This window comes from Myotis myotis, unplaced genomic scaffold, assembly GCF_014108235.1.
Source record: "Myotis myotis isolate mMyoMyo1 unplaced genomic scaffold, mMyoMyo1.p scaffold_m19_p_7, whole genome shotgun sequence".
NCBI lineage: Eukaryota > Metazoa > Chordata > Mammalia > Chiroptera > Vespertilionidae > Myotis > Myotis myotis.
This window is the reverse complement of record NW_023416379.1, coordinates 19591286-19616233: the sequence shown is the minus strand read 5'-3', so window position 1 is coordinate 19616233 and position 24948 is coordinate 19591286. Positions and strand designations below refer to the sequence as shown.

The 24948-nt window shown below is 37.0% G+C and overlaps 1 protein-coding gene and 1 non-coding gene across 8 annotated transcripts in view; one reads left to right on the top strand and one right to left on the bottom strand.

The window, feature by feature from the left end:
• LAMA2 (laminin subunit alpha 2) overlaps positions 1 to 24948 on the bottom strand; it is a 480022-nt gene that overhangs the window by 49415 nt on the left and 405659 nt on the right. For all 7 annotated transcript variants that reach the window (XM_036316421.1, XM_036316415.1, XM_036316414.1 and 4 more), the window contains 8 exons: positions 22557 to 22673; positions 21150 to 21332; positions 19588 to 19593; positions 16929 to 17083; positions 10906 to 11049; positions 9594 to 9727; positions 7072 to 7231; positions 4075 to 4199 (listed from right to left, as the gene is read on the bottom strand). In XM_036316421.1, the coding sequence (XP_036172314.1) occupies positions 4075 to 4199; positions 7072 to 7231; positions 9594 to 9727; positions 10906 to 11049; positions 16929 to 17083; positions 19588 to 19593; positions 21150 to 21332; positions 22557 to 22673 (1024 nt within the window). The remainder of the gene's footprint in view (positions 1 to 4074; positions 4200 to 7071; positions 7232 to 9593; positions 9728 to 10905; positions 11050 to 16928; positions 17084 to 19587; positions 19594 to 21149; positions 21333 to 22556; positions 22674 to 24948) is intronic.
• On the top strand, positions 24120 to 24221 carry LOC118660850. The gene has a single exon (XR_004969051.1). It is a non-coding gene; the product is annotated as a U6 spliceosomal RNA (small nuclear RNA).

Genomic DNA, 24948 nt, shown 5'->3' with positions numbered 1-24948 from the left:
CCTTTATGAAATCATTTTCCCATTTGCTAATCCTATATGGGTGAATTCACATTTATGAAGCAAGTGATATAATAGAACAGATTTTACTCACTCTTTTCTACAAACACATTGTCTTTCCAGCCTTCCCACTTTGTTCTCACTCATCCCTGGGACTAAAATGCTCTTCACAGTCTATCTGCCATCTCTTCTTTTGGACACTTATTCTATGTCAAGGCCCATGTCAAATGTCACCTCCTCCATGAAGCAGATCTTAATGCTCTTAATACTACAATTATTAATAACATGTGAATAACTGTAGTATATTCAGAGTGCACTCTTTAAAAGGAATATTTATTATGTTTCATATTTTGACTATTTTAGTATTTCTTTTTTCCTTTCTTCTTGGCTATAAGTTTCTTAATGGCTAGAACTGGGCTGTATTCATCTTACTATCAGGAAGTTGTAAATGTAAGTGTCTGTAACCTGAAAAAACCCTGCTCACGTGTGCAGAAGCACTGTTATATTTGTATTAATTCACCTAATACTTTGTATACTGAAGGCAAGGAAATCTTTGCAGAATTGACAATTAGTGATGTTATCTTGATACATGATATGCACTGCTGAATAGACATTTAAATGCTTTGGATGTTTTGTTGATAAATAGGCTTTCGAAAATCCTATTGATAAATTTACCAAAGAAATGTTTAGAGAATCTTGGTGTTGATTTGTTAGTAGCAGAATATTAACATGGATTTCATTGTCTTTGTTGTATTGAAAGGAATTTATAGGCAACATTCCACATTAGATTTTATTGAAGGTTATTGACCAAACCACTTTAACTATAAATAGGTTAGGCTTTCAAACTGTCCTCAAATGCGGCATTGACAATTCTTTAAGGACAAGAATAAATGGGAATAAATTGTAAGTTAAAACTTTTAGAGAGAGAATTTTGTGGGGGGTTACTTTCTTCTCTGAAACTCCAGAGATGCTGAGAAAAATATGTGAAGTGCACCTTGCCGCATTAATGGGGGACTTGGGTCCTGGCACATACCTCTTAAATAAAAAATAAAAAATGCAAACTCCTTAGCATCTATTGATTTTAGAGTTGCTGTGTGTGTATATTAAGCTTCCATGTACTTAATTTAATATAATTAAAACTGATATAGGCTCAGTTGATTAGTGGTCTCTAAGTTATTTATGCTGAGAAATCCTCCACTACTAGCTAATTATTGTATATCCTCAATTCAGATTTATCTAAGAATATTTATTCTGTATATATGCTTTGTTTGCTTGTTAAGTATTTTAAAATGCCTACATCCTAACCTCTTCCTTATAATTGATGATGTGTTTTGTGGCACTTTCTCCTGGCTTATCTTGGCCCCTTCTCCTTTCCACTTAAGCAGAATCTTTAAGGCCCCTGGGTTTCCACTTGAAATACTTACAAAACCTCATGTGTTATTTGATAAATCCTACAGGAGCTAAAACTTGCACTAGGAGTCTATATTTTGGTAGAAACATAAATGGCGTGAATCCCGGCTTTGTGAGGCCTGAAGCTTAATTAGTTTGAGGAAAAGCTCTCTTTAAGAAAAAAGAATTTAGGATTATAAGATGGCTACAGAGTAGGTAGAAACGACATTCACCTCCTACAAGTGCCAAACCGATTTACAGCTAAATTATAGAGCAATCAACCTGTATAACCAACTGAAGGACAGCTGGACATGAATATTATAACTAACGTTTTACAGAAGAAGCCACGTAGAGACTGGTAAGAAGGATGGGGAAGCAGAGAGGGCTGGCCCCAGCACCTACGTGTGGTGGCTGAGAAGCCAAGGGATAAGTCCCTGCTGTAAAAGTCCCTCCTAAGGAGGGTGGGGTCTCAACCCATGTCAGGTCCCTAACACAGAGCCCCAGAGCCAGGAAAAGGATCCCGCATAGCATCTGGCATTTGAAAATCTGCGGGACACTGTCCACCTGGAAGAGGAGGGGCCCTGCTAAAAACCCAGGTATTCTCTTAAAGGGCCAATACACAGGATCTTGCTCTCAGACACTCACCCAGGGCTCCAGTAGAGCGAAGTTCACTCAGGGCATGTGGGAATCATAAAGAGAAGATCTGGGTGGTGTGGTTCCAAGGAGCGATCTGGAGGGTCAGACACTGAGGTCCCTGTGCTGAGTCTCTATCCCACACTACCCTCAGTTGCCATCTTCCTGGGGCCGAGCACTCCTATTCTTACAGCACCAGCCTGGGGAGGGCACTAACCCAGACCTCCAGCTACTGGTGACACCACCCTGCCAAGCTCAAGTCCTGCAGAAAGGTCTGTTGGCTGCACCCAACAGGGACCTCTGTGTGTTGTTTTTCTGGCGAAGCTCTTGGTGGGCACTCTGGACGATCTGGATGACGTGGAATAGAACAGAAAGCCCAGGAATAAACCCATGCCTATAGGTCAATTAAGATTTGACAAAGGAAGCAAGACCACACAGTGGGGTAAAGAGTCTATTCAATAAACGGTGTTGAGAAAATTGGGCCAATACAAGCCAAATAATGAAACTAGAGCACCATCTTACACCATACACAAGAATAAACACAAAATGGATTAAAGACTTAAATATAAGCCATGAAACCATAAAAATCCTAGAAGAAACATGGGCAATAAAATCTCAGGTATTTTTCATAGCAATCTTTTTTTGGATATATCTCTTTGGGAAAGGAAAACAAAAGAAAATTAAGCTATTTCAAGCTAAAAAGCTTTTGCACAGCAAAGGAAACCATCAACAAAATGAAAAGACAACCCACTGAATAGGAGAACACACTTACAAATAATATATCTAATAAGGGGTTAAAAAACTTTAACACCAAGACTCAACACCAAGAAAACAAACAATCCAATTAAAAATAGACACTTCTCCAAAATGGACATGTAGATGGCCAAGAGACATATGAAAAGATTATTAATCATCAGAAAGTGTTTGTGAGGCTGTGGTAGGAATGCAGATTGGTATAGTCATTATGGGAAGCAGCATGGAGTAACCTCAAAAAATTAAAAAAGGCACTGCTTTATGACCCAGCGATTCCACTTCTTCGAATATATCAGAAGAAACATGAACCACTAATTTGAAAGAATATATGTACACCTACATTCATTGCAGCATTATTTACAATAGCCAAGATGTGGAAGCAGCCCAAGTGTCCATCAGTAGATAATTGGATAAAAAAGCTGTATAAATGTGATACATTTATACAATGGAATAATACTTGGCTATAAAAATGAAGACAATCTTACCTTTTTGATAGTGTGGATGGACCTGGAGAGCATTATGCTAAGTGAAATAAGCCAGCCAGAGAAAGACAAATACCATATGATTTCACTCATATGTAGAATCTAATGAACAAAGTGTATTAACAAACAAAATAGAAACAGATTCATGGATACAGAGGACGGACTGACAGCTGTCAGAGGGAAGGCGGGTTTGGGGGCTGGGTAAAAAGGGTGAAGGGATTAAGCAAAGAAAATAAAAGAGACATAGACAAAAGTTTGATGTTTGCCAGAGGGAAAGGGAGTGAGGGTGGGGAGATGTAGAAAAAGGCATAGAGGGATAAATGGTGGCAGAAAGAGACTTGACTTTGGGTGGTGAGTGCACGATGCAGTATGCAGATGACGTGTTATAGAGTTGTACGCTGGAAACCTATGTGGTTTATTAACCAATGCCACCACAATAAATGCAATAAAAAATAAAATAAAGAAAAAGGAAAAAACATTATAATACACAATAGCCACAGAAATGAAAAAGCTCCTGACATGAAGGGAGGTTGGAGTGGAAAGAGATAATTGTCTTAATTGATTGAGGTTAAAATAAGTGACTTTTGTAAATTTTACAGAAACATATGACCATGTCAAAGGACTGCTAGAACACCTCCCTGGGCCTTGCAAAGTGCCTGCACAAATTGGGGAAGGGACTTGAACTTTCATTAGCATCGCGGTAAGTCCACCTCCACACATAATCACTGTGAGCCTGTTCTATCTCATCCACATGAGAATAGAATCATGCACAATACAATGGAAGCTTCTGTGACCCTCAGGCCAGACCATCACCACTCACCTGACAGTACACCCTTTGCAGTCACCTTCTATTTCTCGGAAATTCCACAACCCTATAGGTTTGCCGTCAAAGTATGTTTCTCCCATACAGCCAGTGAATGTAATCACGCGTACAGCATCAGCCTTCTGCAGAGAGAAATATGTTTGTTAGGATTTAGAATTTTACTAAAATTCCTCGAGTACCTGTAAGATTTATTAGCAGCAGAATCTGGAATAGTTATTATCCATCCTTTCTGATACTCTTAGTTATGCACATATTCACCTTTTAATCATATTAGGTTTCTGGTTACTTTGTGCTACATCAGTTTAACACCATTGGTAAATAAACACGTCCTGGCTTCTGACTTGAGGTGAGCTACTTATCTTTGTGATTCTATTGTTTTGTCTCTAACATGGGATTATTAGGAGAATTAAATTAGATAATGTACTATGGTACCACATACAGTGACGGACACAGAGAAGGTATTTCATAAATGTTAGTGCTCTCACACCACTAAGAAGATTTCTTCTAGAGATCACGAGAAGGGCCATATATTAACTACATATGAATCACCCTATGACAGTGCTGTCCCCAATTTTTCATTTCCTGTTACATCCAAGCAGGATTCCAGGGCAGGGGAATGAAGGAAATGGTAATTTTGTAAGGGAAGGGAATACGTTGGCGCTGTTTGCTGGTGTACACAGCACTGGGCCTGGCATTAGTAGGGGCTCAATAAATATTTGTGGACTGACAACCGGGTGTTCTTACACAGGAAGGTCATACACGTGGAACATAACACAGTCACAAAGAAGGGGAATGACAGGGTCCATGCTAGAGAACCTTGCTGTAGTCGAAACACCTGCTTGTTTTGATAGTGACATATTACATAGAAATACTATATTCTGGTGCCTCTAACTTCAGAAACACTTTGTCCAAATGAATCCACATTTATTTCAATAATCTGGGGCTGAGGGGAGGGGGAGTGAATTGACATGTTTGGGTTTTAGAACAAATGTAGGAAGATGGTCACTGAATAGTTAATATTTGTAGTGACAATTTAGGTTAAACTCATGAACATACACATCTTCCTATTGCTGCAAAGAAGGTACACTGACAGGTAGAAAAAATGCTGATCAGATCCGATGGCATTTGTGGGCCAGACAGTCCTTGGGATTCTCCGTCATCAGTCAGAGCCTCTCTTCATTTTCCAGAGGTTGATTATTCTACTTGTGGATGCTCCTTGCTTTTTGCTTTGCCTTCTTGCATCCTAAAAAGAACCTATATTTTCCTGCCACTGTGAATTTTCATCAGCATGTTGATTTAGCTACTGGTTTTCAGCTTTCAGTTCATATTCTGATGTGGCAGTTTCCTTGAGACTCTTGGCCAAAATCATTATGATTTTTTATAGATTTTATTTGCCTGTTTTATTGTCCCCTGAGTTTGTTCTAAGAAAGTTGCTTTGTTCCAGTGATCTTGGATAATCATAAAAATTATTTAAGGTGAGACTATCATGCCTTAGGCATTAGTCATAAATGGTATGCACGTAATCTCACTATTCACTGTGGTCATGAAACACGGTGATTAAAAGTGGAGACACTTGCAAACCTGTATTTAATCGCAGCTCTGTCACTAACTGATGTGTGACCCTGGTCATGTCATTGAACTTCTCTGTCACTTAGATTCCTTAACTCTGAGAAGGATATTACTTACTTTTTGGGTTGTTGTGAAAAATGAGTTAATGCATGTAAATGACTTAGAATATTACTGAGCACATAGTAAGGACTATATAAATGTTCTAAATTTTACTAGAGGGCCAATGCATGAAATTCGTGCAGCCCCGACTTTGTCCAGAAGGTCGTCCGGAAGGACATTCAGAAGGTCATTTGGCTGTCCGGTCTAATTAGCATATTATACTTTTGTTATTATAGATTATTAATATGCAGGCAAAGTAGATATTCATATCTCCCTTTTCTAGTTGAGACATCTGAAGCCTCAAGGATTAAGTGACTTGCCCAAAGGTCATATTTTAGTAAATGGTAGAGCAGGGGATCTAATCGGGACTGGCTTTCAAAATTCATGGCTTTCATACTGCTCTGTGCTACCCCGGTATTTTTCTTTCTGGAGAGAAGAGAAAGTTGGCACTATGACCATATATTACTATGTACCATATATATTTATATGTAGGTCTAAGAAATGAGAATGATTTTAGTGTGCAGTTGTGGAATCAATTACAATGCTGGAGAGTCACATCTCATACACAAAGCAAATAAAACAATCTCACTCCATAAGAAAGTTGATTTCTCATAAATTTGGGATAACCCTGGCTTTTCACATTTTCTGACTAATCTCATCCCAGGATGACTCTGTCAAGCCCAGGATTAACCATTATATTTGGTTGTGCTCTTACATCTCACCCACAGGTCGCTTTCCAGCACCTAATTCCATTTAATCAGCACGAGCTTCTTTAAAATGCAGGCACTCTGCAATTTCAAATGCTCAAGGACCTGCCATGGAGCAATTATGAATATTAAGTGCGTTGCTCTATAAGAATGAGGAGAAGAGCAACTTGAAAACTTTTAAAATTGGATCACGATTTGAAAGCTTACAACTCCCGTGGTATTTCCCAAGGTATTCATAAATCTTTTAATTAGATGTGAGTTTGAACCTTATAGCACTTTATATTAAGAAATCACAAGTTGATTTGGAAAATAAAGTGCCTTTAAAAATCACTTTGATTTTGAGGCAACTAAAACAAGAATATTCAAAAATTGATCCCACAGATTAGGGCAAAACCACAACTGTTTAAGTAAATATATAAACAAATTTAAAATATTGTCTTTCCTTACTGAATATTGGAAGAAGACAATTCTTAATCAACATAAATTCTTGTTTTCAAAAATGCAAATTTAGTAAAACTGATTGAGTTTTTGCTGAGTTTTATTGTGCTTCTCCCGAAGTAATCATGTCAGGAGTTGTCCACAAAGATGAGGTAAACAGGATGGGGAAGAAACACATTACCTTCAATTTCCCAGTTAAGCCACCAACGAAGAGCATTGCATTTGCATCCACGTCTAGAATCGTGTACCCTGGAGGAGATGCTGAATGGTATGTACTGGGCACAATGCTGGCTTTGGGTCCGTCCAGGGCCCTCACAGAAATGCTTCCATTTCTCCCGGTTCTTCCAGAGCACGTGTTGAAAGGAAGTGGAAGGAAATACAGGAAATGAATCATGTATCACCTCTCTGGTAGCTTCAGATTGGAAAGGTATAAAATGTTGAGACTTGTTTTGGAATATTTAAGAGATAACTGGGTATTTAGCTTCAAAAGTGCCAGGTTCATTAAATTGCAAATCAAAACCCAGAGTCTGATCTTTGCTAGATGTTTGCTGTCAGAGTCAGCCAGGACCAGTGAGAAACAGCCCGTCACTCTGTGTGTGTCCATTAATATGAAGTGACACAGCAGCAATTAGCTGATGAGATTGCTATTGGTTAAATAAAGCCTTTTCCTATGCCTTTACAAAACAGTTTGCTATTTACTGACACATACTACTTAAACAAGTTTATAGTACTTCCTTTTGCATTTTGTCTAATTTAATTCCTGAATAATCCAACCTTCTGCATTATAAACTGCATAATTTCTCCTAAAATCCCTTATTATATCTTGGGCCCAGATTTGCTGAAGTAGTCTTCCTGGAACCGGGCATCTTTTACTGTTTGGCATACCATCTTAATGTGTATTGTATAATATCTAGTCTTCAGCATTGTGTATACAAATCATATAAAAGACCTCTGCTTTTCAATTCAATTAGTATGGTTTTGAAAGCTATTATTATTGTATTTGATTTTCTTTCTTTTTTTAAGTGGTTGATTTCCATAAATTGTTAAATATGAAAATCTGGTCGCTTCTCTGAGACAAGCTGTCATAACAAAACTTTTGTGTCATATTTCTCTTCCTGCTGTCTCATTTTGGTAATCTTTTTATCTTTGAGGGTGCAGTATTAACTGAAACACATGGAAACAATAAAATGACTTTATCAAATAAGATTCTTCTTTAACAGAATATATCTCTTCTAATAAAAGAACTGTACTTTATGAAAACATATTCTTAAGTTTTCGAAGTACTTAATCCCCCCGACCCCCCAGCATCACATATGGAAACATATCTGTTGGTCTCTCTCTCTCTCTCTCTCTCTCTCTCTCTCTCTCTCTCTCTCTCACACACGCGCGCGCGCACACACACACACACACACACACACACACACACACACACAGTTCTATGAAAATCATGCAAAGAAACTGAAGATCTTGCTTCTCATTAAACTTTCTCTTTTTTAAAAAAAATTATTTTTATTTTGGAGAGGAAGGGAGAAGGAGAGAGAGACAGAAACATCAATGATGAGAGAGAATCATTGATTGGTGCCTCCTGCATGCCCCACACTGGGGATGAAGCCCACAACCTGGGCATGTGCCCTGACCAAGAATCGAACCGTGACCTCCTGATTCATAGGTTGACGTTCAACCATTGAGCCACACTGGTCGGGCTCATTAAGCTTTCTCCAGATTGTTGATCAATTTTATCTGTAGACCTAGGCTCTTAACAATACCTCTTAACTATTAGCTATTTTAGGGTAGTAGACAGTTAGAAATTAGGAAAATAAGAGAAACTGAGGGGGGAGTATAGAGGATAGGAATGGTTTCTCTAAGGAATCTTTACACTGCTAGAAGTTAATTGAACTAAAGATTCATCCCTAACCGGTTTGGCTCAGTCGATAGAGCGTCGGCCTGCGGACTGTAAGGTCCTAGTTAGATTCCGGTCAAGGGCATGCACCTTGGTTGTGGGCACATCCCCAGTAGGAGGTGTGCAGGAGGCAGCTGATCGATGTTTCTCTCTCACAGATGTTTCTAACTCTCTATCCCTCTCCCTTCCTCTTTGTAAAGAATCAATACAATATATTTTAAAAAATTAAAGCTTCAAAGATTGAATTAATCAATTTCCTGTTACTTCCCATTTTGAGTAGTGTGGACCTGACCTATATTCACGCCAGCGTTTAGAGACTGCAATGCTGGTAGGCAAGGCTGCTATGTAGAGTAGAAGAGGAATTGTGCACATTTGAGACAGGCACTGAAGGCAGCTCTTATGCGCTGGCTTGTTCTGAATAAGGCCAAATCTCAGCACTCTTCAGGTGTGGCGGTATGACGCCAAACAATGTAAACTCAAAATTCCTATGGGACAGCCAGGTAAGGGGGCCAAAATAAATGGTCACTCTGGTCAATATCTTGACGGTTTGTCAGATCTTAATAGGCACTACGAAGATGCCAATTTGCACACATGTTTACATATGCACATAATATTAAAATTTGTGGTTATATTGTGTGTATATACACAAATCTATACATACATACAAATTTATACATACTATACATAGTATGCATAAAAATTTGTATACATACCTTCTTGAAAGGAAAATAAGAGTTTTCTTATAAACTGAGAAACTACTCCAAAATCCTGTAATTTATTTTAATCTTTATTGAGTTAGTTACCTTGATGCCTCAATACGGTACCAATAGGAGTCATCAATAGTCAAATCTGGATACTCCACACGTCCAACTCCAGATCCAACATCCCAGAGGAAGCTTACTTTGCCTTTACGCATTTCTATAGCCAGAAAGTCAATCTAGTTCAGAGAAACACAAACAGAATACCTATCAATATAAAATACCTAATAAGAGGAGGCCAGCAGAGTTCTCCTTAACAGGTGCCATGTCGGTATAGGTCAGTGGTCGGCAAACTCATTAGTCAACAGAGCCAAATATCAACAGTACAACGATTGAAATTTCTTTTGAGAGCCAAATTTTTAAAACTTAAACTATATAGGTAGGTGCATTGTTAATAACTTAATTAGGGTACTCCTAAGGCTTAGGAAGAGCCACACTCAAGGTACCAAAGAGCCTCATGTGGCTCACGAGCCGCACTTTGCCAACCACGGGTATAGGTGAAATAATTAGAAGCCACGTGAATAAATTTCCCAATTAATATGAACTATTATTATGTATGGTTAAACAATATTTTATTATTGTATCTTTGGAGCAACACAACTGTCCATACTGCTGAGGTATATGTGTTAATTTAATCAACTCTAGCTAGGACTAATTTTGAGACAAAGTCTTTTCTTACTCTGATACTTGTGGAAGAGGTAAAGGAAAATATTCATAATTCATTGTTTTCTTCAAGAGCACTGATATTTTTGAAGGATCAGCTATGATTTTCTACTCAAGATGACCTCAAACTTCTCACTTGAATTCCAAGTATTGACTTATGAGATGAGTGGGCTGTTGAAAAGTCATGTTCATTTTAGAAGGTCCCCATGCATGCACAGCCAAGTAGTTAAAAAAGAAAATGAAAGGAATTAGAAGTTTCTGGTGAGCTTCTGAAGAAACTCAACATGATTCAGAAAATTTTTCATTGGCCAAAAATTAGTATACAAATTGCCATTTTCATTGACTATGAAGGTTCATTGTAATTTCTCAGTTAGAGAAAAGTAAAAAACAACAAAAAAGAGCTTTATTCCTATTAGTCTTTCTTCTTAAATAACTGGATCTGAAAATATAATTCAAAATAAATGCTTCTTACACTCATAAAATCACATGTGCCTAAGTGCTGTAAAAAGTTTTCTTCATTTCATTTGCCTTCTAACTTTGTGTGGTAAGATTCTGAGGTTTTCAAGTCTGAAAGGCTACATTACATAATTTTGGGACCATGTCACTGGATTCCATACATTTCCCGCACTACCAGGATTAACCTCTGACCGTACATATATACAGTAAGCCAAGACATGATGAACATTGGACTTACAAATTTGGCACTTCCAAGATAAAAAAGGAGGTTGTCAGCAACAGGTGTCTTTACGTTGACAATAATATTATTGTAGCTTCCTTTCTTAATTTCTGGCTTGTATGTTCGAATGCAGTCACCTCCCGAAGACACAGATACTTTGATCTTTAAGAAAAACAAGGTACAAAGAACCAAGACTAAATCTCTCAGGAAGTTTAAAGAGCTCCCAAACAACCGCAAAGCCATCATCACCATCTCTTCTTTGAAGTTATTTTTCTATTATCAAATGCTATCATTAAATGCCCATATGCAGACGCTATTATACTCATTAATGAGGGCTGAGAAAAGTAGCTTTCCACCAGCATTTTGACAATAAGCTGTTAACAGTCACATGTTTTGTTAGCACACTACTGGGTTTTGAAGCCTGCCAACTAATGAATCTTACCTTCATACTTTATTCCTTTAGGAACATTTTCAAAAGGTGGTTTTACATGAAGCTAATGGTAATATCTTTATTAAGGTTGTTAAATGAAATTTTGCAATTCAAATTTCAGCGGTTTTGGTATCCCTTCAAATAGGAAACCATTTTTCTTTGATTTTTCAAGAGGAAATTATCTACTCTCCCATGTTCTTACAGTTGAAAGAGGCCAAATAGATTTTGTTCTAGATGTGCTAACAGTACGGGGAATACTAATCATTCCACTCAGAACATACCTTTCAGAACAAATTATATCTTTTTATTAAGTTTCCAGGAAACGAAACAGAAATAATTTCCAGTGGCTATCATTGCTAATATATTTAACAGCTCCTTTTTCTTTTGACTAGTCCTTTAAAAATTACTATAAATTGCTAGGAAAGGAATGCCTATGCGAATAGGAGTGACACAGCTCACACCAATTTTTATTTTCTTTTTGGGAACCTTTCTTCAATCACAAGTAACACTAGTTGATGATCTGATTTAATTTCCTTTGGTTCAGGTGCACCATCAAAGGGGCACTTTCAGGACAGCGAGGGCGCCGCTTGGGCTCAGAGAGCAGCTGTTACGGTGTTAGTGAAAGTGCTCAGAGTAGGAGGCAGAGACGGGGAAGCTGATTCAAGCACCCGCCTTCCGGAAGCCTCTTGGTCTCACCAGCGGTGAGTTTCCATTTTCTCATTCCCTCTAGCACTTTGTGCTACTCATGTAGTTTTCACAGTGGAAGAAAGCCAATGAGCATTATTGTTACCATCATGAAAGGGCTGTGCAGACTCCAGCCAAGATAGCCGAGCTGCCAAACCAGTGTCCATATCATGGTGACACAAGGAGGTGTCTTCAAGGGTCCAATTAGGCTGTGGGTGTAGGCAGCAATGGGACTCCTTCCCAAGGGTGGGATAGACTACACTGAAGAGGTGCTGGACTCAACATTGGTTGGATTTAGAAGAGAAAGCTAAGGAGGAGATGGGTTGTGACAAATCTGTAAATTCATATATGTTTGAGAACTTCTGGGGATAAGGCAGACGTGTTGCATCTATAGACCATGCCTGAGTCGTGAGTTCATATACTGCTTCCTCACCTAATCTGCTGTCCAGATTGCATCTCCAAGTGGAGGAGATCTTGCGTTCGAAAGAAACGGGAGCTCCCCCTAATGGAGCCCTGTGTGGTGGCCTGGGGCTGGAATAATCCAGGAAGCCCCCTGTTCAGCCTTGCTTTCCTAATCCTTGTCTTCCCCCGAGGGTGGGGCCCAGTCAGCTAACTGAGGGTACTGAATTTCCATTCTGAAATCCATTCTGGTCCCCAGAGTATTTGGTCTGTGTTCTGGAGAAGATAATCGTTCTGTTTGTATGGATTTCAGCCAGGAAGTTAGCTCTTTGTTCCACCAATGATGGAATTTCCCTTCTACCTAAAGTGCTAGAATAGGGGAATCAAAATATAAATTGTCGCCCTGGCCAGTTTGGCTCAGTGGATAGAGCGTCGGCCTGTGGCCCGGGTTCAATTCCAGTCAAGGGCATACACCCAGGTTATGGGCTTGATCCCCAGTATGGGGTATGCAGGAGTCAGGTGATCAATGATTCTTTCTCATTATTAATGTTTCTATCTCTCTGTCCCTCTCCCTCTCTCTCTGAAACCAATAAAAATATATTTTAAAAATATATAAATTGTCAAAAAACAGAACCAGGAAATGTACAACTTTTCTTCTGGGTGTTAATGCTATAAAACAGATGTGCCTTGGAAGTTGTCAGAGGATGTTACATGAGAGAGGAGCAGCTATACAAAGGGCTACCCAAGGGCTTGGAGATAAAAAGGAAGTAAAGCAAGAGAAAGAGACTGTAGTAGAGGTCAGGGAGGGGAAATGCAGTCTTCAGATGTCTTCGTGTTTAAGAAAAACTATAGGAGATTGTGAGTTTTTAGGAATTTATAGCAAGTGAACCAAAACCATCATCAGAGAAGAGCTTGGCACTGGGCAAATTGGATATCTGAGGCAGGCTGTAAGTGTCACTGACATCACGAGATCAAAGAGAAGACATCCAGGTCTGCCAGGGATTCATGAACAGAGCAGATCGACCTCTTTCTAGCAGGATTCATATCCAGAGGGGCTGGGGTAGTCATCAAGAGTAACTATGTGTGCAGTTTATTTTATCTTTATTTCATACCAATATCTGCTTCTTTAAACTTATGGCTAGTTTAATCGTAAGTAACTAATTCTGTTGAAAGACCACAGTATTATAATCCTCCTTGGTTACTGTTAAGAGAAGAAATGACTGACTGTGGGTGGAATACATGTCCATTTGGGTCACAGGTAGAGTGTCTGCCCTTGCTTAGGTACACCTGGTAGAAACGATAGGGGATTACATGATCGGGGTGTTCGAAAGGGAGCGACCAAAGTGCAGGAGACAAAGCACCAGGACCTAACTGAGCTGATGAAACCCCATCTAGGAAGGAAGTCTAGGAAGGCAGCCATTTTCAAGCTAAGGGTATTGAACAGCACTAGGAGTTTCAATTAATCTACTGTCTAGCACACTTTACATATCTAAAACATATGGTTCTCTGAACAAAAGGATGTTGTTATACCAAATATGCCAGCAGTTAATCTTGTAAAGTAACCTATTGGTCAACTCTTTATATATTCATATGCAAAATCCCCTGGATTTCTGTTTTCTGGCTTATGGTTTTGAATATATGCTCAGTACCTGAAAAGTTCAGGCAGCTCAAACTGTTGGTAACCAGTCCATAGCTACTAATTTCTCATGTAAACATTTTGTGTTTTTCTTTATAATTACAGATATTTATTTTAACTAACTTAAAATAGGCAATTCCAGGTACAGCATTTATAAGTTTCACTAGATGAAATCTCTAGGATATATCCCTCATAAAAGAAAAGAGATTTCTGAAACACTAATATCCTCTCAAGATATTTGGTTCTATCACCTGTTGTTATTTCTAATATGAATCTTCAGTAAGACTTCTAAACAAAAGTCACTAAGCATGAGGTATCTCTAAAGCACAGTATTTACCAATTTATCATCATGAACTCAGTCCAACATTATTGAAGATCCCATTATTATATCTACTAGATTTTCATTGCATTTTTCATCCAGCAACTAGGTCATTCATTTAAAAAGACTGCTAGCCACTCAATTTCAGTCAACAAAGCAAAACGAACAAACAAAAAACTACTTTAAAATAAATGTCTTTGATTTCTTGGTCACATTGAGTATGTGTTAGAGCCACATCCAGACACTCATGTCCGATTACAAATATTACAAATCAGGCAAATGTCATCTTCAATTTGCATAAAACTCACTTGAAAAAAATTTGGCTGCTTACATATTTCTAACATTTTTGAGAAAGTGAGGCAATCTGTTGTAATTTCAATTTCTAAAAGTGATTGAGAATTTCCTTAGAAGGCATAGGCAATGGTCACTTTTTCTGGAATTACTTTTATACCTGTCTTTCATTTTGTATCTGAAGACAGGTCTTATGTATTTACATGCCAGAATTTTATCTTTTTCCCCAGGGGGTGGGTGGTGATGTGGGAGAGTTCTCATAACTGATAAATATCTGGGTATATTTCAAAACTTCTTTAAAATGAAGATATAGTAAAAATGTTCAGATTTTACCACCTGATAACTAAGCAGAATATGTAGCTAAGTGTGATTCACAATAGAACAGTACTATTATTGCCTCTTCAAACTTAATATTGAAAAATATAGGAGTGGTATGTCAGTCTCTTGCTTTCTCCTGACACTGACACAGTTGGGTTTTGTACAAAACTTGCTTCCTTCTTTCTAGTTTCTCTCATCTATATCACAAACTACTCTCAGGTTCATATTCAAAATGCTCAGCTCTGATTATGCTATATTTTATAATTAAGATCTTTCAACTTCTCATCAGTGATGTTTATTTCAACTGCAGCTAAATAAAACTAACTGCTTAACTTACTATTCAGGGCCTGATAAGGTTGGCCTTTAGTGACATTTCCAGTTTAAAGTTCACTTTATCAATAATCTTGGCAAACCAGACTACTCTTTCATAAAATAACCCTGAAACTTTCTTCTCTCTCTGCCTTGACTCAAGCAATTCCCTTTTCTCGGAATGCTGTCTTCCCTCCTCCCTCCCCTCGCTCCCATGTCCAGGACCATCCCACTTAAAGGCCTGGCTCAAATCCCTCACTTCAGGAAATCTGGCCCTTATTAGAGGTGATCTTTCCTTTCAGAACTTTATAGCACTTCCATTGCTCATACAGTGTAGCACAACATCTGCATTATCTTAGAGAGTTATTTGTGTACATGTCTTATTTCTTCTATTATCGTATAAACTTGGTGCATTCCTCATTCATCTTTGAGTACTTCATAGCAAGTAGCCTTGAACAAAGGAGATGATTTTTTTTTTTACATTGGCTCAATTTTAGATAAAACTTTAAATCTTGTAGTAAGATCTGATTTATGTTCACCTAGTGCTTTGCATATACAATGATCACCTGTCATCATACTGCCTGCATGGTTTTCATATTGGAGCTCAATAAATGTCTTCTCAACCCTACCCACTTTTTCCCCTCTGAGCTTATGTACATCATCTTCACTAATCTTTTTTTTGGGGTCATTTTCTAAGTTTCTCTTCAGTCAGTTATGAGTTCCTTTTTAAAGAACACATTGAATTTATTGTCTTGGCCTTCTTTAGAGGCATTAGATAAGTCTAAAGCAGGAAAACGAATATATTGTCACTGGGTTTTATATTCTAGGCCACTACTAAAAAATATAAATTGATGGATTAACAAAGGTCATTTCTGGTTATTGAAAGTTGTTGAGAAAACAAAATTTTTGAGATGGAAGACTTGGGTCTCTAAAAAGATTTGAATTTAAACCTGGCAACATGAAAATCTGTTTTTGCCTTTCTATTTCTATTTCATCATGGGATAAGTTTTCTCGGCTAGAGAGGCTCATATTGGCATTAACAATTCTGTCCTTGCTCATTAGGATGCTATGTTCTAGAAAGTTCTGCTTTTATCCTAATTGTCTTCTAGTTGTCAATAAAGACCAATATTTTGAGACCAGCTAGGTATTTCCTATTCTTACTCCAAAATAAAAGAGAAACAATAAAAACTGTTTGTAATAAAAATAGTTTTGTTGTTGCTTATACTCAGACAAAAGAATGTATAGAAAATAATGGTTCCTCTTTGTTATTGCTTCCTATAGCCTTATTACTTCTTTCCTGCTACAGCCCCACTGGTTGGCTTTTTCTGCTTTCATCGAGAGCGAGTCACTTTCATCCACGCTTTTTTTGGAATACAAAAACAAGGCTTCCATTCTTGCAGTTTGTATCACTCCATTTAAATAAGAAATGTCAGAATTTCAACCTACAAAACAATTAGTAATGATTACCCTTCTCAAGGAATCTCTTGAAGTTTATGAAAAACAAAACAAAATATTTAGCCGCCCCCCAAAATAACTTCAAGTTAAAGAAAAAGAACCAAAGATCATTCAACAGGACACATGGGGGGAAATGTTCCTTCTGGAAATAATACCAGCTATACCACCAGTTACTGATACTGTAAACAAAAACAGCTTACAGAATTGGCTTGCTTCCGGGCTTGGTTGATCAGTTCCTTTATCTCAGAGATGTTTTTCTTCAGGTTATCCTCAAGTTCCTTGATGGGCTTGAGTTTATCAATCAGTCGATCAGCCTCTTGTTCCAGATTTTTCACTGTGGCATCTGCATCTGCAACTGCACAGAACAAGATTAGCACAAACCACACATGCACACACAAACCGACACATACACACATGCACACACATGCAAACATTCACACATGCGAAAACACACGCATGCACACATACAGACACAAGTGTGCACACATGCACACAGAGCCAAATGAAAATGGCAGTATGCTTAACTAAAGAATGAAAAGAATTTAATCTTATTCACATGACAGAAGCTAGCCCACAACTGTTGAAGCAGCTTGTGATGGCAAAAGGGAATATTTTAGTTGGACTCAAGCAGGCCAGAGGGGCGGTTAGAGAAGGAGGCCAACAATGGCTTTGAGATTAAAGTGAAGATAGCACTGAAGGTTGAGAATATAATAAACTTAATTTGATGTTTAATTCCAGCTTCAGCCAAAAAGCTAACCTTTACAATATAGAATTTTAGTCATAGAATCAGGGTAATCAAAGTATCTTTAAAATGTCACCTAAGCCTGCCCAAGCCAGACCTGTATTTAAATCAGGCTTGTCACAAAAAATTGGTTTTCTTTTTTTCTCTCACTGTCTTTATTTGCTCATCTGAAATAGAGAAGCTATCAAAATGTCTTCTGGAAACCCTTCAGTGTTGAACAACCCTTAGACTAAAGGCCTATTTTAGACTTTAATTAAATCATGCTGCAGTTCATTTTCATTTTGAAGAACAGCTGATTACCCCTGCTCCCTCTGTTACACTGAACCATATTAAACTGCCATTGTTGTAGGTTAAAAAAAAAAGGTTGGATAGTGACAATTTCAAAAGGGGTATAACCCTCAAATAACTGAAGGTTTTTTCACTGATCGGTAGACATCCAGCATGTGCTTTTCATAGGAGGGCAAATGACACATGGAAAACCAATTATTCTATCTGTAGGATGCTGGCAGTCTTATCCAAACTGTATCATTTGTTATTTGATGGAGCATGTGCTGGTCTGTTTTCTGTCAGGGAGACCTTGATGAAAAAGTGAAACTGCTTAAAGTCCAAGGCTATATGCTCTGCTCGACTACAAATGATCTGCTCTCTGGCTGACATTGCACCACTGGGAACGAATCCTCAGAAATTAATCAAATGTGCTCAAAAGGAAGGAAATTATTATTTTAAAGCTAGGTTTAAACTAAGTATTTTGAACTCCTGGCCATAACTATGAGTTACATTGTTAGTGATGTTTAAAACAACATAGGTCTCTTATTAACTTTAATTAATAGAGTTGCTAGATCATGAACTGAGTATTTTCTTCCTGATGTAGGTTATTGGGGTCAAAGCCCTTTTTACATAATTTTTTAGATAATGCAACATAAACACAGTTACCCTTCATTTTGTAACTTTTTAATAAAGTATTTGTCCAGTTTTTCTTTCTTAAATTCTATAATACTACTCTGAACTATTCTAGAATTTAGGAAAAATGCTTTAGATTAAATTCATAAGAAAGAGAAAAAAAGGGGTTAAGCAAAGACTTAGGTTTAGGCAAATAATGGATCATTTTCTTCTAATGCTCTTAAAAGTTTCTATCAAATGTTTCAAAATGGATCTGCAGGTTCCCCCACTCCCTCCCTTTTTTCTTCTCTATCTTGTGGAGCAGATTAAATCAAATGGAAATGATCTTCTTGAAGGTTTAAAATTAAATCGTCTGTGATACTGAGTCTGCAGTAGTTTTTGAAAACTTCTTGTGCAGTAGTTTTTGAAAACTTATTTCTTCTATAATTATTTGGCTGTAGATTTTAAAATAACATCCTAAGATAGATTTTGATGACAATGTTTTTTAGAAAATTATCTCTTGTAAGCTTTAGAATTTATAAGCATAGAGTTTTGCCAAGTATCCTTGTAGTGTTAAATTTCTTCTCTTATCTAGTTATGTCTCCTTGAGAACTTTGCCTATCTGTGCTTGTTTAAAATTAAGCCTGCCAAGCATCTACAATATTTTACCTTTATATTCCTAAAGATTCACCTCCCCAATTGACCAAGTCCATTATGTTTCTGTCCTCTAATTCATTATTGTTTTTTCAACTTCTCTCTTTCAGTTAATTTATTTTGTTTTACTTATAGAATTGTCTAAATTGTTCATTTCAGTGCTCTTTTAGTAAATTGTACTCATTTTCCACTGAGGAGAGCCTTCTCAAGTTTTGATATGTTGGATTTTATTATTATTATTTTCTATTCTGCAGTTTTATTTTTGGTTTTGAATTTAAACCATGGGATGTTTAAGGAGAATATTTTTATATTCTTATAGTTGCTTAGTTGTTAAGATTTCATTTTATTTTATTATGTGCTTCTCTAAATATACTTCTCTAGAAGTACATCAAATACATTCACATACTGACTTTTTGGAAAGATTCCTTTTAGATATCTCACATTAATACTGTGACACTGGAAAGAACAGCTATCCAATGTTTAAAGCAACACCTAAACATGGTAACATGCAAAGCTGAAGTTTTTTGCAATAGGCAATTAAGCATAAAAGTTATTAAATGGTATATAAGTAAACATATACATACTGATTTCTGCAGGTGATTTCATATGGAAGTAAAACAAAAAGAATTAGGAAATTCACAAGGAAATATTTTTTATCCATATTATAAACTAATAGCTATCACAAAATGATACTTTTCACAACAGGTACTAATTACAAATGCATCCCATTTAAAGTCAAATTAGTGTTATCAAGTAAAAGTACACAAAAACATGTCATTTAGAGGCCACTATTCATGTTAAAATAAATTTTATTATAATGTTCTAAAAGAAAACAGGCCCATTTGAATTAATATTACAGATAACTTCTCGATAGAAGATAGGATAAAAAAATTAGAGATAAATATTATGAAAAGGCTGCTATCATCTGAGAATCAATCTAAAATTGAATGAAATGATATCTTAAATTATGAAATAAGTAAAAGAGAGAATCATATTTACTTTAAAACTTAAGTTCATTCTTTTTTTTTTAATGTGACTTGGAATGCATCTGAACTATTAATTCAGATGGAGACTTGAAGACCAGGGAGAAGCTCTATCTGGGCTTACATATGAATACATGAACAAAACCAGTGCATCTCATCTATTTCTTTTCTTGAAGAAATGGCGAGGAATAAATCCTTCTCCCTAACTCTGAAGTTCATGTTATATGTTTGCACCCTTCTTTGCTCATGAAGGAGTCATGCTTGTAGTACCTACTATTTCACAGCATCATTAGCATTTGACTCAAGGCTGTGGTGTGAAAAAGCAGGCTCTGGCTTACATAGCATATGATGTCCATAACAGGGTTTTTGTAATTGTACTCTACAAATATTTTGATACCCAATGAAAATGTTCTTATATAAAGAGGGCTACTCTCTTGAGAGTAACAAGTCCAAAAAATCAAGTGTCACATATGATGATGATGTTTTATCACTTTAAAGAATGGGAAAAATATATATATATATCTCCTAATGTTTATTGATTACACTTAATCAGTTAAATTACCATTATATTAAGTTCCTCCACATTTCTCAGTAAATCCTTATTAACTAAATATAATTTGATGCAATATACAAAAGATGTAAAGACATATTCTTGTAAACTAGATAAGTGCTTTAATTTACTGAAAATGTTAAATAACTGAAAAATCTAAATAATTAAACATCAGTATTTTTGAGTGTTAAAGTATTTCAGGTTGATGCCATTTTAATGTCACATTCCTACTAGAATGCTCCTTGACCTCTGTGTTCCATGGGACCTCACCAGCTTTGAGGATATTAGTTTCCCAAGTACAAATACGTTTTTAATTACAGTGAAGGATTAAAAAGTACTTGGCATCCCTATGCCAAATATCATGCAGACTTTGGGATTTCCTAATTTCCTTTCGATTGGACACACTTCGGAGGGAAGAAGCCCTGATGTGAAGCGGGGAGGCTTGGATTCTAGTTCTGAGCTGCAGAACACTCAGTTCCTGAGCCTAGTCTTTGGAGAGAGGAAGCCAGACTACATCACCATGAGGGTCTCCTCCAGCTCTAACGGTCTACGCTGGTACTCTTTTAGTGTGAATCAATAAATGACATAATCAAAATGAAAAAGGGGATCTTACTGTTTTTCAAAGGATCCTTTACCACAGCATTTGTTTTGGCTACGCTGTCTGCTAGTTGATTGTAACTTTTTTTCAGGCCATCCAGGTCCTGGTGGAGATCTTTAACCTGGGCCAGCACATCTTTGGCCGTGTCGTTGGCTTGTCTCGCTTTGTTCTTAGCGGCTTGCAGCTTAGCAGCTGTGTCTGTCAGCAGAAGAGCAGTTGAGAAACAAAACAGAGGGTCTGGAGTTAGTGGCTTAGTCCATGTTTGTCAAAGTGAGGCCGCAGCTGACTGACCTCGGGAACGCACCCACGAAGAGGAAGGCTGACTTCTGTCTCATTCAGCTGTAGCAAAGTAAAATTTTAGCTCAATGAAATTTTCTCAGGGACCTTTGCTATGAATACGTGATTAGCTCTGAGGAGAGCAAAGTGCTTATTCTAAACGTTCATTGTAGAAGGGTATATTGTGGTTTGCTGTTAAACATATTAAAGAGAAAAAAACTTATCCACCTGTCTTAAAGCTTCATAAAAAGTAGGCTTAAAATTTAATCTGCACATTCACGGGGAAGGGGGGAATCAATGTATTTTTGTTTAGGTGTAGAGATGGCTAACATACTTTTTCAGGTATATTAGACTATGTGTTCATGTTTTTTAGATTTGTTTTGATCCATAGAAATTTTCTATGTTCCTCCTTACTACCAAAGGGGTGATATGAAAATCTAGAGTGTTACTTCAGATTTTTTCATGTTAAAAAAGTAAAAATAATTAAGATTTTAGTATTTTCTGCACTGTATAAATACATGCGTTTGTTTTCTTGATCCTATTTGCACAAACAATATACTGTAGACATAGATGCTTACTAGTGTATGTTTACTAGTATTAGTTGTTAAGACCACAAACTCTGAAGTTAAACTGTGGGGTTCAAATCTCATGTATGTCACTTTTAACAGCAACCATCAGTATCCTGTGTCTCAGCTTGTCATCTGTAAAGTGCGGTTAATAATGCTGGTGGGAATGCAGACTGATACAGCTACAGTGGAAAACAGTGTGGAGTTTCCTCAAAAAATTGAAAAAGGAACTGCCATCTAGCCCAGTGATCTCACTTCTAGGAATATATCCTAAGAATCCTGAAACACCAATCAAAAAGAATATATGCACCCCTATATTCATAGGAGCATTATTTACCATAGCTAAGATTTGGAAACAGCCTAAGTGCCCACCAGTAGATGAGTGGATAAAAAACTGTGGTACATTTACACCAAGGAATACTATGCAGCTATAAAAAAGGAGTTCTTACCCTTTGAGACAGCATAGAGGGCCCTGGAGGGTATTATAACAGAGGTGTAACATTGGGAAAAGTGGTAAAAGATAGAATATTTTTAAAAGTTCAGAACAATTGCGTCAATTTGTAGTGTCCCAAAAGCTTACCATTTGGGATTGCTGATAACTTTGCCAAAGTGTCATTCAGAGCTCTCCGGAGCTCTCCATTTCTAACATCGGCTTTTTCTAATCTGGTTTGCAAGCTATTTAAATCGTCATCATTTTCTGTGAACAGAAAGCAAAACAAAAAGAAAGGGTAAAACAACTTTAATCCTCTCTGAGTTTATATCTGGACATACAATTTCAGGTTATTGTAATACAAAGTTTATAAAAAGTAAGACAATTGATTTAATTCATTTACTTTATTGGCATCTAACCATAAATATATTTATTTCAGAGCATAATATAAAATATGTGTTCATATGACCATTTGATACTTCAACATGTTCAACAATTATGTTTTCTTCTTGGTATCTGACTCAATGTAATGATTTCATATAGAGAAAAACTTAAAAAAAAATCAGTCTTTTACTCCATCTGTAATGATGTCCTTTTGATATCACTCCCATTAATGTGACATTTAAAAATGTATTACCAAAATGGAACATTGGATTAGCTTTTTAAAATCTCAACTAGATAGGATTATTAAGCAGAATCTCCCAATTTCAGTAAACATCACTTATTAGTATTTGTTTGAAACCAATACAATTCAAAGGAATGGAAAAACATCTTCTTGCGCATTCCTGTTAAACTGTCATATTTTTAAATAGAGAAAATCCTATTTTACAAATTGCCTTGAAATAAGCTTTAGGTAAGTTATTTTGTTGCTACTTTGATACTTTGTATCAAACTGCAAACGTAAGTGAATATTGAATCTGTCTTCTTTTTCTTGCACAATGTTTATTAGTGAACAGAGGAACTGAATAAACGAAAGATATAAAATCCTATGCTTCCCACAATGTTTTTTACCTCTCCTGACTGAGTAAAGCAGATTGTCTCTTGAATACAGTTTAAGTCGTTCATTATACCATCACATTTGTTCCCATGGGAGATGCATACTAACTGTTTAAATTACCTCCACAGAAATGCAAAACATAAATAAAAAGCCGAGTCCCCAAGTCAAGAGGCGCATGGAGAATGAGCCAGGAAGGAGAGGGCGCCCTAGTTCCGCCCGGTCTGACCTGGGCAGCGCTTGCTCAGTCACAGGGAGGACTGGCAGTCGCTGCAGGTGTAGGCGTGCCACGTTTGGTGTTTGTCAGCTTTGTTGGGCTATTTTACTAAGTCCTCACAGTAACTTTTAGGATGCATATACTATTACCACTTCCAATTTCCAAATGAGGACACTGAGGCTTAGGTCATTTAAATAGGCTTCCTACATTTGCATGGTTATTAAGTGGCGGAGTTGTGAATCAAATCCAAGCAGTCTCATTCCAGAAATCATGTTCTTAACTCCTGTATTTGACTAGGGATTGGTAGTCAAAACAGGGAGTAGTAGAGCATCTTAGACAGTAGCCCTCTTCCCCACCTCTACTCACTCCCCACCCTTTTTTTCCTCTCCTCCTCTCTCCCTTTCTTTCCTCTCATTTTCTCCTTTATTACTTAAAGTAACTGGTCACAGTTAAAGAAATCCTATGACCCTCACATAAGAAATATATATATATATATATATATATATATATATATATATATATAGCCAATTGGAATGATTCAGAGAGGATTAGCAATGCCTATGTGCAAAATGGCAGGCAAATGTGCAAAATGGTCCACATTTTAAAAGATAATGAGCAAAATATAGAACTCATAGTTCATAATAAAATAAATAGGAATAACCAACCACCAAATTAAAACAAAGCACTCAACATTATCAAAATTAAAGAACTGTAAAGTAAAAGAACAGCGAGATATCATTTCTCTTCTATCAGGTTGGTCAAGGTTAAGTGTCTGATAATACCAAGTATTCACAAAGGTGTTGGTAGAAGTGCAAATTGATGCCATTTTTGGAAGAGCAATTTAAAAGTTTATGAGAATTTTAAATAGACATGTATTTGGCTCAGCGATTCTACTGCCAGACATTTACCCTACAAATATACTTGTGAAAGTATATCAATGTATATCTCCCAGGATATTCCTAAGGTTTTTATTTATAATAGCAAATAAGCTCAATATTAGGGGACTTTTTATACTAATATGGCATATCCATGCAATGGTATATATTGCAGTCTTTAGAAAGAATCAGATGAGTAGGTGCTGATATGAAAGAAAGAAAGAATCTTAAGACCTTTCTATGAAAAGAAGCAAGGCAGGGTGGGTCGGTGGTGGGTGGGTGGGGAAGAATATATCAGAGAGCCTTGACTTATAACAGTCAGGAACTAGGAACTGAACAAGTAGGGAGTTAGTTAATGGTGGTGTGAATGGCGGTGTACTAAAATCTTTCATTTTATACTTGAATGTGCTGGCTGAATTTTCTTGAGTTCTTAGGGGGGCTGAGCAGGCCTCTGGC